General features: G+C 45.1%; 1 protein-coding gene across 1 annotated transcript in view; it reads left to right on the top strand.

Moving 5' to 3' along the window:
* Positions 1-14788, top strand: part of LOC130475157 (netrin-4-like) — a 57236-nt gene that overhangs the window by 6349 nt on the left and 36099 nt on the right. Inside the window, exon 2 of the mRNA XM_056846896.1 lies at positions 3083-3624. Within this exon, the coding sequence (XP_056702874.1) occupies positions 3083-3624 (542 nt within the window). The remainder of the gene's footprint in view (positions 1-3082; positions 3625-14788) is intronic.

Here is a 14788-nt window from a genome sequence, read left to right as displayed (position 1 = left end):
TTCTTCCTAATGTTTAGGTGGAATCGCTTTTCTATTAGTTTAAATCCATTACTCGGTGTCCTAGTCTCTGGAGCAACAGAGAACAAGCTAGTTCCCTCATCAACATGACATCCCTTCAAATATTTAAACATGGCTATCATGTCTCCCCTCAACCTTCTCTTCTCCAAACTAAACAAACCCAACTCCCTAAGTCTCTCCTCATAGGGCATGGATTCCAGACCTTTGACCATTCTGGTCACCCTCCTCTGGACACGCTCCAACTTGTCAACATCCTCCTTAAATTGTGGAGGCCAAAACTGGACACAGTATTCCAAGTGAGGTCTGACCAATGCAGAATACAGTGGTAGTATTACTTCCCTTGATCTAGACAATACTCGTATTGATGCAGCCCAGGATTGCATTGGCCTTCTTAGCCACCATATCACACTGTTGACTCATGTTAAGTTTGTGGTCCACTAAGACTCCTAGATCTCTTTCACATGTACTGTTGTCAAGCCAACTATCTCCCATCCTGTACCTGTGCCTTATGTTGTTTCTGCCTAGGTGAAGTACTTTACACTTCTCCCTATTGAAATCCATTTTATTGCTTATGGCCCAGCTCTCCAATCTATCGAGGTCATTCTGAACTCTGACCCTACCCTCAATGTAGGGTTGCCAGGTACTTCTTCGCCACCAGCGAGATATTTTTCAGTGCGGAGCCTGAGAAGGGCAGGGCTTGGAGAGTGGAGGGACTTCAGTGCCATAGAGTCCAATTGCCAAAGCAGCCATTTTCTCCAGGTAAACTGATCTCTGTCGGCTGGAGATCAGTTGTAATAGCAGGAGATCTCCAGCCACTACCTGGAGGTTGGTAACCCTACTTTAATGCCATAGAGTCCAATTGCCAAAGTGGCCATTTGCTTTAGGTGAATTGATCTCTTTCGGTTGGAGATCAGTTGTAATAGCAGGAGATCTCTAGCTAGTACCTGGAGGCTGGCAACCCTAGAAGTGACCTATGCAAAAGGTTTTCCAGAAGCTCTTGGGCTCAAGCCAAAGATGCCCTTCTGCACATGGTAGGTGTTTTCCACTCATGGCAGATCATTGCCTGATAAAAGTGAAACCAAATCCAAGAGTGTTCTGTTTTGAGAACTACTAGGCCAAGGTATAGCACCACAGGGACTTTTCGCTAGCATGTGTACAAGAGCTTGCAAAACAGAACTTGTGACTACTTTACTTCCTCTTGCAGCTCTTTACATCCAGATCACTGATTTTGTCAAGGCAGTTCAGTATTGACTAATGTGCCCTGCATTTTGCCCTTTCTGGAAAACAGAACCATAACACTAAAAAAAGAAACCTGGGTTGGCTAGTGGAACCATTTCCTCTGCAGAATGTCACCCTGTATTAAAGTATCTTACCTAAAACTTTTTGGTAGCCATCAAATGGGTTATTCTACAATATCCCTTGGCAACTCACACAGCTTTCCTTAATGTTTAACCTAAAATGTCCTGAGTTTGTAAGATATAAATTGGAAGAAGCCTGTACAATGATTGAATAAAGGCAAGAACAATGTGGCCTATGGCTGAAGGACCTCAATGATGATCTGGCTCCCAATCCTGAGGTTATAATCAACATATATCCAAATATAGGTGAGGGGGGGAGGACACTAAATGTAAGAGAAGAAAAATCTAGAAACAAAAGGAAAGGTATTTCAATTAAACCAATCCAACAGCAGGCCAGATTCTGGAAACTGGAGTGTGAGAGAAGATAGAGATGGTTGAATCCGGTCACCCAGCTGTTGACATCCTGCTGATCAGCTTGAGATGTCCTGCAGGGGCCTGACTGAACAAGCATCCCAGCCAAGCAATCATAGTCTAGTAATGAGAAAGCTGTGAGTTGTCACGAGCTTAATAGGTAACAACAAAGTCCTGTAGACTTTTTCATGGTTTCAGTATCATCATTAGGGTTGCCAGGTCCCTCTTTGCCATCGGTGGGAAGTTTTGGGGGCGGAGCCTGAGGAGGGTGGGGTTTGGGTAGGAGAGGGAATTCAATTCCATAGAGCCCAATGGCCAAAGGAGCCATTTTCACCAGGTGAACTGATCTCTATTGGCTGAAGATCAGCTGTAATAGCAGGAAATCTCCAGCTAGTACCTGGAGGTTGGCAACCCTAATCATCATCAGGGGTCTAGTTTGGCTGGTTGCAGTTTCAGAATCCAATGCAAACTTAGCACAGATTTCTTGGTGTCACTAGCTCAGATATAGGGTTGCCATCCTCCAGGTGGGAGATCTCCTGGAATTGCGGTGGTTCTCCAGACAACACAGTTCAGTTACCCTGGGGAGAATGGCTGATCTGGAGGGTGGATTGTATGGCATTATTGCTCGTTGTGCTCCCTCCCCAAACTCCACGTTCCCCAGGCTCTACCTTCAAAACATCCAGGAGTAGGCAACCCTACTCAGACAATGTGGTTCTCTGTTAGGCTGAGTTCCAGCATTCAACATGTTCGTGTCACTTACCATGAAGCACCACTGCACAGTCTCTTATCAGAGCTGATGCATGCAACATGGAGGCTGATTTAAGTTGTTTTGCCCATTGGTAGCTCTTCCTTGTTGTGTGCACGGTGACTCACCATACAGATCATGCGGATTCTGTCCTCGCTCTACCAGCTCTTTTTTGTTTTATAGCAAGAATAAGTGATGCCCATTTGAGTGTAATGGGATAGGTAATTATGTTGATTTGGTGTCATTTGTTCTGCTTCTGAAATGAAAGGCTTAATTAATTAATTCATGTATATCCCTCTTTTGGTGACCCAAAGCAGCTCACAACTCAAAAATAAACTATAAAAACACAGGGGAAACAGAAGAAGGGAAGGGGGGATGCTTCTAAAGGCAGAACCTCCCTACCACCACCAGAAGATCTGTAAAACTCTAAACTACCACCATCAGTTTTAGAGAATTTAGAATATGTATACAGTGGTTTGGGTAGCAGAAAGGAACTGAGCAAGAGAACGGCATGAAGATTGCAGTTAGGCGTTCAGTAAGGATCCAGAAGAGTGATACATAACAGGCCATTGGTTCTGCATAATTTTGTGACCTCATGCTCTCACTGCAGATTCAGCAAGGCTCCGAGCTTTCCGTTGTGATGGACACTCCTGCAATCCTCCTGTGGGGAATCTAGCAACAGGCAGGACACCGGTCACACTTACCACCTGTGGGCAGAACAGCACTGAACTGTACTGTTTTTACCCAGACCACAGTCTCCTCCATCATGTACCACACGGATGTGGGCAGCCCACGTGTGCCAAGTGTAACGCCAACCAGCCTGATAACTCTCACCACCCTCATGATATGACTGATGACTTCTTTCTCAACCCAGCTTCCTGGTGGCAGTCGGCACAAGGGGTACACAGGGAAGAAATCAGGCTGGATTTTGAAACTGAGTTCTACCTGACCCATGTTATTGTGGTATTCAAGTCACCTCGCCCAGCAGCCATGGTGCTGGAGAGATCCCAAGACTTTGGGAAAACATGGAGGCCTTACAAATATTTTTCTGTCAACTGTACAGCCACTTTTGGGCTCCCTGATGATACCGCTGAGGAAGCTTCTTTGTGTACGTCCAGGTACTCAGATGTGGTACCTTGCACCAGAGGAGAGGTAAGTGATGGTAATTGAAATAATGATGAATATTTCAATAGTCACCTAAAAAAATATGCTGAACAAAGTTAGAGATGGATTCAAAAGAAACAGAATCTAATCCAGCTGCAACCACGAGCAACTAGTCACATGTAACAACTGGTAGCCTTAAATTGGGGCATAGAACAGGGGTCACTGGCAGGTGGGGGTGGGGGAAAATAGTTGAGAATGTCTCGTGTTGTGTAGGGGGTTGGACTAGATGACCCTTGAGGTTCCTTCCAGCGCTATGTTTCTATAAACAGCTGTTTATAAGATCATGGAAAGTATGTAAACATGCAACAGATTTGTAATTGGACACAGATTATTTACGGCACAAGGAAATAGATTGGTTACATTTAAATTGGGGTTTTTACTACCATTCTGTTCCAGCATGGCATGGCATCTTGCATACACAGATGTGCAGCCCAATTCTATTCAGGCTTACTTGGAAGTAAGTCCTGGCCCAGGTACGTGTGTCTTGCAACTTTAAGGTTCTTGATGCCCCAAACCTTGATGCCCCAAACTTCTGTTATCTGATTCAGTTGGGTCCCGAGAGAGCATTAGGTTTCTTATGGGTCCGTGTTCTATTTAATAGAGAATCTCTGGTCTAAAGCTCTTTCCCCAATTATAAGGCGTTACAATCCACCCTAGTTGATGAACTTAAAATCCTGGGATTCAAAAGAAGTTAAGAAATGGGTAAGTGACAGGGAAGCGAACCAAGACATATTGCAGATACAAAAAGCACAGTTTTCAAAGTGGTATCCTTTATTCATTTTGAACAAAGCCGCTTCCAACTACCTCATGGAGTTAATAGATCCTGAAAAGAGGAGAGCCTTTACAGTGGCCTGGTTACAAATGTTTCCATCAGAAGTTATTCAAGGTAGATATGGTAGTATCCCATCTGGTCAACGATCTTGCCTCTACTCTGCTGACCCGATAGAAGACCTGCCACGTGTTCTTTTTCATTGTGCCCTATACACCACAATACGTCCTAGATTTACTCAGTGTATACCACAGGTGCTGGTTTCAGAAGAAGCGCAAGTAAGTTTCTTATTGGCAGATGTAAACTCATCTATCACACAGAGAGCAGCCTCTTTTTTCATCACAGCTCTTAAATTAAGGGAAAGTTTTCAATAAGCCTGATATAGGTTAATTATGGTATGACATGGTTTGTAACATGCCAGTAAATGATTTTCGTGGCGGGGGGAACTCCTTGTTGTTTTATTTCGATGTGTAGCAGTAGATGTTACTGTGTTTTTCATTTTTTTAGGGTGTAGCTGGATTGTTAAGGTCTGGGCCTACAGCATGAATAAACATGATGATGATGATAATCTGATTCAGTTACATGCAGCTTGTTCCCCATCGCTTTCAAAATGTTGGATATGACCTACTGTAATAATTGGCTTAAATCTCACCTGGTGTGAGCAGCATCCACAGAAGCTTAAATTTCCTGCTTCCTCCCCCCTCCTCAACTGTCCCCCTCCCCCCAACAGTGCCCCTAGGAATAACACATGGGCAAAGTGGGGGTTCTGCAACAGGAGAAGGTTTTCGATTAAAGTCTCCCCTCTCCTTTCCACTGGTGGAAGGGCTTTCTACCAGTGGAAAACATGGTCAGGAGCTTAGAACATGGGAACACATGAAGTTATTCTTTTTTTTTTTTAATGGTGAATGAGAAATTCAAATATGCTGTGTTATAGAGTGAGTTCTATTGATGAGGACAATGACGGCACAATGAAGGCACAGATATTCATGATGGGTTTCGAAAGCTTGTTTTCTTTGCTACCAATAGAAGTCGTTCCAATAAAAGCCTTCCTCTGGCCTGCTTTATGAAGCCATTCAGTCACATCATGTGGTCTGGCCACCGTTTTCCTTTTGCCTGCATTGTTCCAATCCGATTCAAGATAGGACCCGAAGCGCAAGAAAAAGTTGACATCACAAATAAGATAGAATGAAAATGCTGGGATCTTTCACGTTGTCAGCATGTGCGCTGAAGATTTTGAGAGATTAGAAGCACTTTTTTTAAAAAAAGTAGAGCTTCTGGAAATTAAAACACAAGTCTTTAGCAGAGGGGGAAAGTTTAGATCAATGGAAAGTTGCAACATTTCTCTTCAAAATAACAGGAACTACTGATCAGGATACTTTTCTGGTGCAGAGTGTTCTTGCTTATCTACATTTTTATTAGACAAAGCGCAGGATTAATCAAAAGCCCATCATTTCATCTGTGACAGATGACACCAATGAAGTGTGCTAGAGTGAGCCCATTACTGGAATTCACTGGGGGAAGTTGAATTGTGTATGTGTGAATAAGGTAACCCGTTGCTATGGTAACATGTTAAATATGCCTTGCTGGGCCAACCCATCTTGGACCTGGAGGTAAAGAAGGGGCCATGTGCTTTTTTAAACACACACACAAGTAGATTTTCTAACGTTTCCCCTAAAAGCTCAGCCTGATTGAGCTCTGGCTGCCACAGATGTCACAGGTACGATATCCAGTCCAAGACTCTCTGGTGGCTCCATCGGGCATAAAACCACTCTGATGGGATCCTTTGGTAGCCACCATTCCAGGGATTCTTTTTAGCGTTAATTATCTTTTATGCGGGCCTCCATGCAATGAATAGAGTGCAAAGCAACATGCATAGCAAACCTGCGGACTCTACCTGTGCAAACATCCTTGCCCAACAGAGGCTCCTGGATGGAGATAAGAAACAAGAGCATGATTAGAATGTCCTGGACCTGGCTTGGAAGGCCGTACTGTGCTTTTTAATAATTGCTCAACAGAAGGAAGTTCAGAAAGGGGCATCACCTCCCATCACCGCTGCAAGATATGAGAGCTTTCTTCAATGCTAAGTGTGGGCAACCCCAGACTTATTATGAGTAAAGTCTGCAAAATGAACGCAGATGGTCAATACAAAAATGAATGAGGGGAAAGATGGTTTGTAGGAAGATGGGACTGAGTAAACTGTCCGTCACCTTTCGCCAAACAAAGCTGACAGGTGAACTGAGGTACTAGCTACTGCAGGCTTGTCCAAACTGTGGCCTCGGACAGCTATGAATGTGGCCCAACACAAAATCATAAACGTACTTAAAACATTATGAATCAGCTATCGTTAGTGTTAGTGTATTATATGTGCAGCCCAAGTTAGTGTTAGTGTATTATATGTGCGGCCCAAAACTTCTTCTTCCAATGTGGCCCAGGGAAGCCAAAAGATTGGACACCCCTGAGCTACTGCTAAGATAGCGAACGATGGTTCTGGGGGAACATGTCAGGGAGCTCGCCTCACGTGTAACTGAGTAACTTTGCTCTGGAAGAAGAAGAGTTGGTTTTTATGCCTCATTTTTCTCTACTGAAAAGAGTCTCAAACCATCTTACAATCACCTTCCCTTCCCTCCCACACACAGAATAAGCACCTTGTGAGGTAGGTGAGGCTGAAAGAGTTCTGAGAGAACTGTGACCAGCCCAAGGTCACCCAGCAGGCTTTGTGTGGAGGAGTGGGGAAACCAACCCAGTTCTCTAGATTAGAGTCCGCTGCTCTTAACCACTACCATGCTGGTTGGACTCAACAGGGAAACCTAATATGAGAGGTAGGAGGAAAGAGGCAGAGGCCTGACAAGAGATGGGAGGCTCAGTTCCTAAAATCATTTTAATCTCCTTGTGGTGGTCCCTGTATATCCTCAGAGGTCCCAACACGAAGCCTGAGCTGGTCAACTCATATAGCATCAGGGGAGAGACTTTGTCCAAGGGAGGAGAACTAGCAGAAGATGGGGAGAGTGTAGGGACACACTTTGTTTTTCAACTCATGGCCAAAAAAGGCAGAGGCCAATGCTAGTGGATCAGTTTCAGTCATGCAGCTGTTTGGAGAATGTGGCTCAGTGGCAGAGCATCTGCTTTGGGTGCCAAAGCTCCCAGGTGCAATCCACAGCATTCGCACTGAAAAGGCTCAGATATGAAAGATTACTATGCAAGATCCTGGAGAGCTGCCACCAGTCCAAGTAGACAGTGCTTGTTAGACCAGCAGTCTGACTCAGTATAAGACAGCTTTGTGTATTCATGTACTAGGGTTGCCAGATACCAGGCAATGGCGGGCAATTGTCCACTGCCCCTCAGCTGGCTGACAGGAGGAAGCAGGCCAGCTGAAAAGGGAACAATTAACATCACTTCCAGGTTTATCCCGGAAGTGATGGAGATGCTCTAGCACATTCCTCCAAAAACTCTATGGGAACTATAGAGGTTTTGGAGGAACGTGCTAGAGCGTCCCCATCACTTCTGGGTTTACCCTGGAAGTGACATTATTGCACTGATCACCCCCCAGCCCCACCACAATGAAGCTCCTGCCGGTGGCGAAGGGGGTCCTGGCAACCCTATCATGTACACATGCCCTGGACATACTAATTCCCATTAATACAGCTAGCAAGCAGAATAAAAGAATCACAGTATTGAATACATCCTTTATTGCTGTTTCCTGATCCCGGTGCGTTTCGCCTATGGCTTCATCAGAGGATTTATTGTTACAAATGTGTCCAGTCTCACCTTGAGCAACTGGGATCAGGAAGTAACAATAAAGGATTGATTCAACACTTTGCTTCTTTCCTTCTGCTTGCTACTGATGGTGTGGCCCTGAGTTCTTCCTCATTAATACAGCTATACATTCCCCCCCCCCAGCTGTTGCCTTTAATACTCCTGACTTGGCATATCTCAACTGATTAAGCCCAGGGAAAGGCAAGGTGGCAACCCCATGGCCTCCTATTGAATGGCGGGGGCCCTGCCCTCAGCAGATCTGCTGTGGCCACCATGGCAAAAAAGAGAATTATCACCATTCTTTAGTTTATTCCGACTTCCAGCTGGAAAAGATCGGCGAAGGGATTAGAGGCTCCTAAAGGCAAGTGCCCAAATGTTATGACTAGGGCTGTCTGTTCAGCATTTCGTTGAACTTGAGCTGCAGAGGAGAGAAAACGCAGAGGCAAGCATGGGGGGAAGCAGTTGACCCCGGCAGAATAAACATGCAGACAGCACCACCAGGTTCGGCTTCCCCAGAGGAGAGGCTTAAAGGGGCTGTGCCTCTGTGCGCGAGGGAAACGTGGCCTTATGGCTGAGGGGGAGCTGAATGGGAAATAGATCAAGAGGCTCTTCCATGGCTACGAAGTCAAAGAGTTCTGTTCCAAGCAGCATTTAAATAAGCCGTGTCAGCGTGCTTGGATTTTGGGGGTGGGGGAGCAACTTGTAAACTAGCCAGGAATAGGCGCTGTTTTTTTAGCATTATTTCTGCACTTCCTGACATCGGTTACTGAATAGATTTCTCATCCTTGCATCATTATATAAATGCCTGGCGAAGCTCCTGCTTCTTTTGTCAAATCTAAATGATAAGGGAGACAAATAATAAAGGCTGTTTCTATCAGAAATCGTGAATGTGGTGGATGTGCTCTTTGTGTAAACTTACAGAATGTATTTATTTACATTTATTTAAAATGTCACTTTTCCTTTAGGAGACTTTTACTCAAGAGTAAAAGTCCCCTGTGCAATCACCGGGTAAAGGTCCCCTGTGCAATCACCGGGTCATTACTAACCCATGGGGTGATCTCACATCCCGACGTTTACTAGGCAGACTTTTTTTATGGGGTGGTTTGCCAGTGCCTTCCCCAGTCATCTTCCCTTTACCCCCAGCAAGCTGGGTACTCATTTTACTGACCTCGGAAGGATGGAAGGCTGAGTCAACCTTGAGCCGGCTACCTGAAACCGGCTTCCGTCAGGATTGAACTCAGGTCTTGAGCAATGCTTGGACTGCAGTATGCAGCTTATCACTCTGCGCCACAGGGCTCATGAGACTCTTGAGTACCTGATAGTAACTCCTCCAGTCAGGTCCAGACACGTTTAGTTTAGATACTACCATAGCATCAAACGTTCCCACATCATTCAGTGGATTCAGAAGCTGCTTTATGCTTTAAATTTGCTGCTTTATGACAGCAGATTTGCAGAGTGAATAGCAGATTACACATTGCCATGGTACAGATGACCTTGTGGGAAATTCCCTCTCAAATGCAGGCAGATCTTGAACAAAGCCCATCCAAATAATCAGACTATATAGCCCATCCCTGAAGGTCAGGGGCTTCCTTTGTGCTCCAGCAGTGTGCTGAATTTCAAGAGCATTTATGCGTTCGCTCCCTTGCTTTATTTACAGTGCAGTACTACAGATGGCTTCCTGGGAGAAAGCCCCATTGAATAAACCTGAGTTTAGGATTGCTGTCTTAGAATTGAGAGTTGTTGTATCCTTGTTGATGGCTTACTGTGACAATTCTGCAGACTTTTGTGTGAAGATAAAGTCAATAAGATCCATTAGAGCTTGGACTGTACTGCCAAAATGAAGTCTCAAATTGAAGAGTCCTGGCCTTCTTTCAACAGGTTTCGTTGGATGAATTGTTGACACTTAAGCAACAAGGTTCTTGCCAGTGCCCATGCTGCCTCACATCCACTATATCCACTTTTTTCATGGGTAGTGGTTAGGTTGCCAACTTCCAGGAAGCACCTGGAGATCTCTCACTATTACAGTTGATCCCAGATGACCAAGATCAGTTCCCCTGGAGAAAATGGCTGCTTTGGAGGGTGGACTGTATGGCATTATACCCTGATGAGGTTCCTCCCCTCCCCAAACCCCACCCTTCCCAGGTTACACCTCCAAAATTTCCAGGTATTTCCCAACCCATAGCTGACAACCCTAGCAGTGGTGTGAGGGATTGCTGGTTTGGATCCCAAAGAGCATTAGTGCTTCCCAGATTGAGGGCCTTTTAAAATAGGTATTAAAGGAAGCTCTAGTTAATTTAAAAAAAAAAAAAAAAAACTTCACTTCCTAAATTGCATACTCTTTTAGGTGACCTTCTACATTTATTTCAATCCAGTATCTAGCTGGGCCACGGGATCCAAGCTGCGTTGGTTGCTTTGGCAGATTATTGTTTCTGAGAACAGCAATGAATGGAGCATGACTTCTCAAAAGAGTTCAAGGACTGAGAGCTTGGGATATTATTTTGCAGTAGTTTCACTTCTACCCTGTAGGTGGGTGGGCTTGGCAGATTTATTACTCAGACCCATGGTAGTAGGGAATTGTAGGAGGCCCAGAGCCACTGCTAGGTAGTGGTTTGAGTGTTGGACTGGGATCTGGGAGATCCATGTTTAAATCCCCACTCTACTCCATGGAAGCTTGCTGGATGACTTTTGACAAGTCACACTCTCTCAGCCTCATTTACCCACAAGTTTGTTGTTAGAATAAAAAAGGAAGAGGGGGAATTATGGTGTATGCCACTTTGGGTCCCAGTTGCAGAGAAAAGTGAGATGTAAATGCTTAACTAAACAAAGGAGTTATTTTATCTTGCATGTTGTTAAACATCTACAAGAAACTGCTGGGAGAGTTCAGCCAGAATTCAGAGTGAAATTTTAGTACTTTGCAAATCATCTCCACCACTCATTTTCACTAGATCCAAATGTAAACAGTGGCGTACCTGCCTTGAATCAGTAATGTACTGGCTGAGGTCAAATAAATTCAAGATCACATAATAAGGAGCTGCTTATGGCTGGAAGTCTGAGAACCCAATCCTGGATGGGTCACACACTCCCTGAAGAATATGGTTTTCAGTGTAAAAGTGAATCTGGCTTTTCTGTTAGATTCCCGGGTGGTATGTGGTCAGAAGTGATTTTTATTAGTTTAGGTTAGTATAACAGTTATGCCTATTTCCAGATGATATCACATTGCCAGATGCTAGGGTTGGTGGGATGCCCAGGCCACAGCAGGAGACAGGGGCAGTGGGGACATGAGGGGGCACGGTTGGTGATATTGAGATATTACTTCCAGGGAAAATGTGGAAGTCATATCAATCCTCTCTAGGAATCACTGGAAACTCTATGCAAAACCACAGAGTTTCCGGCAATTCCTAGGGATGACTAATGTCACTTCCAAGTTTTCTCTGGAAGTGACATCGTGCTGTCGGGCTGTCAGCCATTTTTGTTTATTTTTCTCCCCCTGCCACTTGGCAGCCCTGCCGGTTGCATCCATGCCCTGGTAATTTCTCAGCCTGACTACTGTAGTGGGTTCTACAAAAGGCTGCCCTTGAGGGTAGGTTTGAAACTTTGGCAATTTCAGAATGTGGCAGCATGACATTTGCCTGGAGCCACTTGCAGAGAGCATACAAACACTGATTGTATCCACTGGTAATGCATCTTCTTCTATGACCCCTCCCCTTCAAGAACTGAGATCTAGTCTAGACACTCTTGGTTAAGGTATTACCAGTAAATGGTATTGTAGAAATACCCACCCACCCCCATTTGTTTGATATGCTTGTCACATCTTAAGGACAACATCCCTTTCTTCTGCAGAAAGATATCCTGCCAAGGGAGGTCATGCGTATGAAGTGCTCTGAATTCATGACTCACGCATCCTCCTTGACTATGTGGGTTTAAAGTCCCGATAAAAGGAGCTGTTGTTGTGGCTGCATCTTTTCACATCTACTCCAGACTAGGAGACCAGGTTATAATAACAGAATTATCTGTGTCATGGTGGGAGAATCAAAACAGGAACCCATAAATGGCAGGAAATCAAAACTCCAAGACATTGTCTTTGGAATGAAGATGACTTTCTTTGCTGGAGATAAAATATCAATGAGATGAAGCTGCACTAGCTGCTGAAGAGGAAAACACCCTCTTCTTGATGGTTGTCAGCTTTAGTTTTCCCGTCACTCTAAGACACTCCTAAACTCTTTACTGTTAGAGGTCAGGAGCAGGCAAGGACCATAATACTCAATTTTATTATAAATCACAGCTGAATGGTTGCAACCAGTAGCACTTGGAGGATAAGAATGGAAATCCTAACAAAGCATTGGACTCAGCATCATTTTAAATTATAAAAGCCAGAGAGCTTCCATGTAGATTCAGAGGGTGCTTCCAGTCTGTAGGCAGCCAATCACATGGAGGGTTGATTGTACAAGTCCTAACAGAATAAAAGTCAGGCAGTAGTTGCCAGGTTGCATCTCTGAAATATTGCATTTCCTATCCTCTACAGGTCTTTCTGATCACCCCTCCTGCCTTGCCAACTTTGAAGCAAAAATGCAGGCTTAGATCCAGTTCCAGTTTTCTGTGGGTCCCATAGATTGCAACCTTCTTGCCTCTGGCCTCAAATGCTGTTCAAGATGTTGCTCCTGGGGGTGGGGGGCAGGGGACACTCCCCGTGACTATCCTAGGAGGATAGCTTGACGAGCAGAAACACCAAACAAAGGCCACATAGACGAGTCCAGGGCTGACTTGAAAGCATTTATAATCAAGACAGGTGAAGAGGATCTCCGGGGCTTTGTGGGATGGGAACAGAGTCAAATCTGTGCCAAAGAGAAACAAGCAGATGTTCAGGAAACCACAAGATAGAAGAAGTGCCAAAACCACACAGGAGTGGGGCACAAATTGGCCTAGCTGCCATTGACACATGGGCAGTGCCTCCCAGATGCTTGCCACTGCCAGCTAGGTCTAAAATGAGCCTCTGAGGCGGCAACAGAACATCTTGGTCTCAGTTTCCAGTGGGAGGAAGTACCTCTCAGACTCTTAGAGCTGCTAGCCAGATCCAAGTAGTGTTGCCAGCTCCAGGTTGGGAAATACCTGGAGATTGTGGGGGTGGAACCTGAGGAGGGGAGGGTTTGGAGAGGGGAGGGACTTCAATGTCATAGAATCCATCTTCCAAAGTGGCAGTTTTCTCCAGGTAAACTGATCTCTGTTGCCTTGAGATCAGTTGTAATAGCGGGAGATCTCCAGCCACCACCTGGAGGCTAGAAACCCTAGATTCAAGTGAGCTAGGGTTGCCAGGTCCCCCTTCGCCACCTGTGGGAGGTTTTTTGGGCAAAGCCTGAGGAGCATGGGGTTTGGGAAGGGGAGGGATTTCAATGCCATAGAATCCAATTTCTATAGTGGCCATTTTCTCCAGGTGAACTGATCTATATCGGCTGGAGATCAGTTGTAATAGCAGGAGATCTCCAGCTAGTACCTGGAGGTTGGCAGCCCTATCCCAACTGGCAGCAGCCAAGTCCAAGCCAAGCCCCAGCAGTGATTGTCGCATTGCTGAGGCTGTCCATGGGAGGAGGTGATGATAGGGGAGCATAGTTGGAACAGTAACATCCCTTGAACTAGCCCTGAATGGAAAGATGAAATCTCAGTAAGATGTAGTGTATTTGTTTTTAGCAAGCAACATTCGCGTTTTCAGTTTAGAATACATTTTTGCAGTTGGTCATTACTGCTTCTCAGCCAGTAGCAGTATATGTCTTTTGCATTAAAAGATGGCTGACATGTCTGCTCCGCCCAGTCTCATCAGTGAGCTTAAATCTCTTATGCAGAAATAAGCCATGAATAAATCATATAAGCACATCTTGGTGTGGAAGACTGGAGGTCCATAAAAGGATGATACGAACCCTTTGGGACAGGCCTATGCCATTAGCTTGGTGGCTGATGGGCAGATTGCTGATGGCTCATGGGGACCCTTGAGATGTTAAGCAAATTGGCAAATATTTACAAAACAGTAACCCTACTGGGAGAACTGGCAATTTCCCAAGCTGTCAGAAAAACCAAGAGGCCTGCAGGCTAGTAGTCGGCATTCAAACAAGAATTGATTGCTCTATAGCTGTTCTGTCAGTAGTGAAATACTCTGCCTAGTATGATTGGAGCAATCCACCTCTAATATAATCAATGTACTTTTTACTAATTTTTTTATATTGCTTGTACATTAAAATATCCCAATGGACCTCAAGAAATGCAGGTCCAAATAACATTTAAATTAAACAGTGACAATAGGGTTGCCAGGTCCCCCCTCTCCTTTGGCGGGAGGTTTTTGGGGTGGAAGTGAGACAAAGATCACGCATGCGCATGACCGTGCCAACACAATTGCGTCATTTCTGGTTTACACCTGGGAGTTTGAGTGGTAAAAGGCCCATTGCGATGTGGCACTTCCAGGTGTTAACCAGAAGTGACGTGGCACGGCAAGCAGGCGCGCATGCACACGTTGCCTGCCGACCCTCTGCTGGTCGACAGGCAGCCGGGTGGATTGGTGCGGGTTTGACCACCACCACGAAGCACTTGTAGGGTTGCCAACCTCCTGGTACTAGCTGGAGATCTCCTGCTGTTATAACTGATCTC

Source organism: Euleptes europaea, chromosome 1 (genome assembly GCF_029931775.1).
Source record: "Euleptes europaea isolate rEulEur1 chromosome 1, rEulEur1.hap1, whole genome shotgun sequence".
NCBI classification, from domain to species: domain Eukaryota; kingdom Metazoa; phylum Chordata; class Lepidosauria; order Squamata; family Sphaerodactylidae; genus Euleptes; species Euleptes europaea.
The sequence above is the reverse complement of the archived record's forward strand: the minus strand, read 5'-3'. Positions and strand labels throughout refer to the sequence as shown.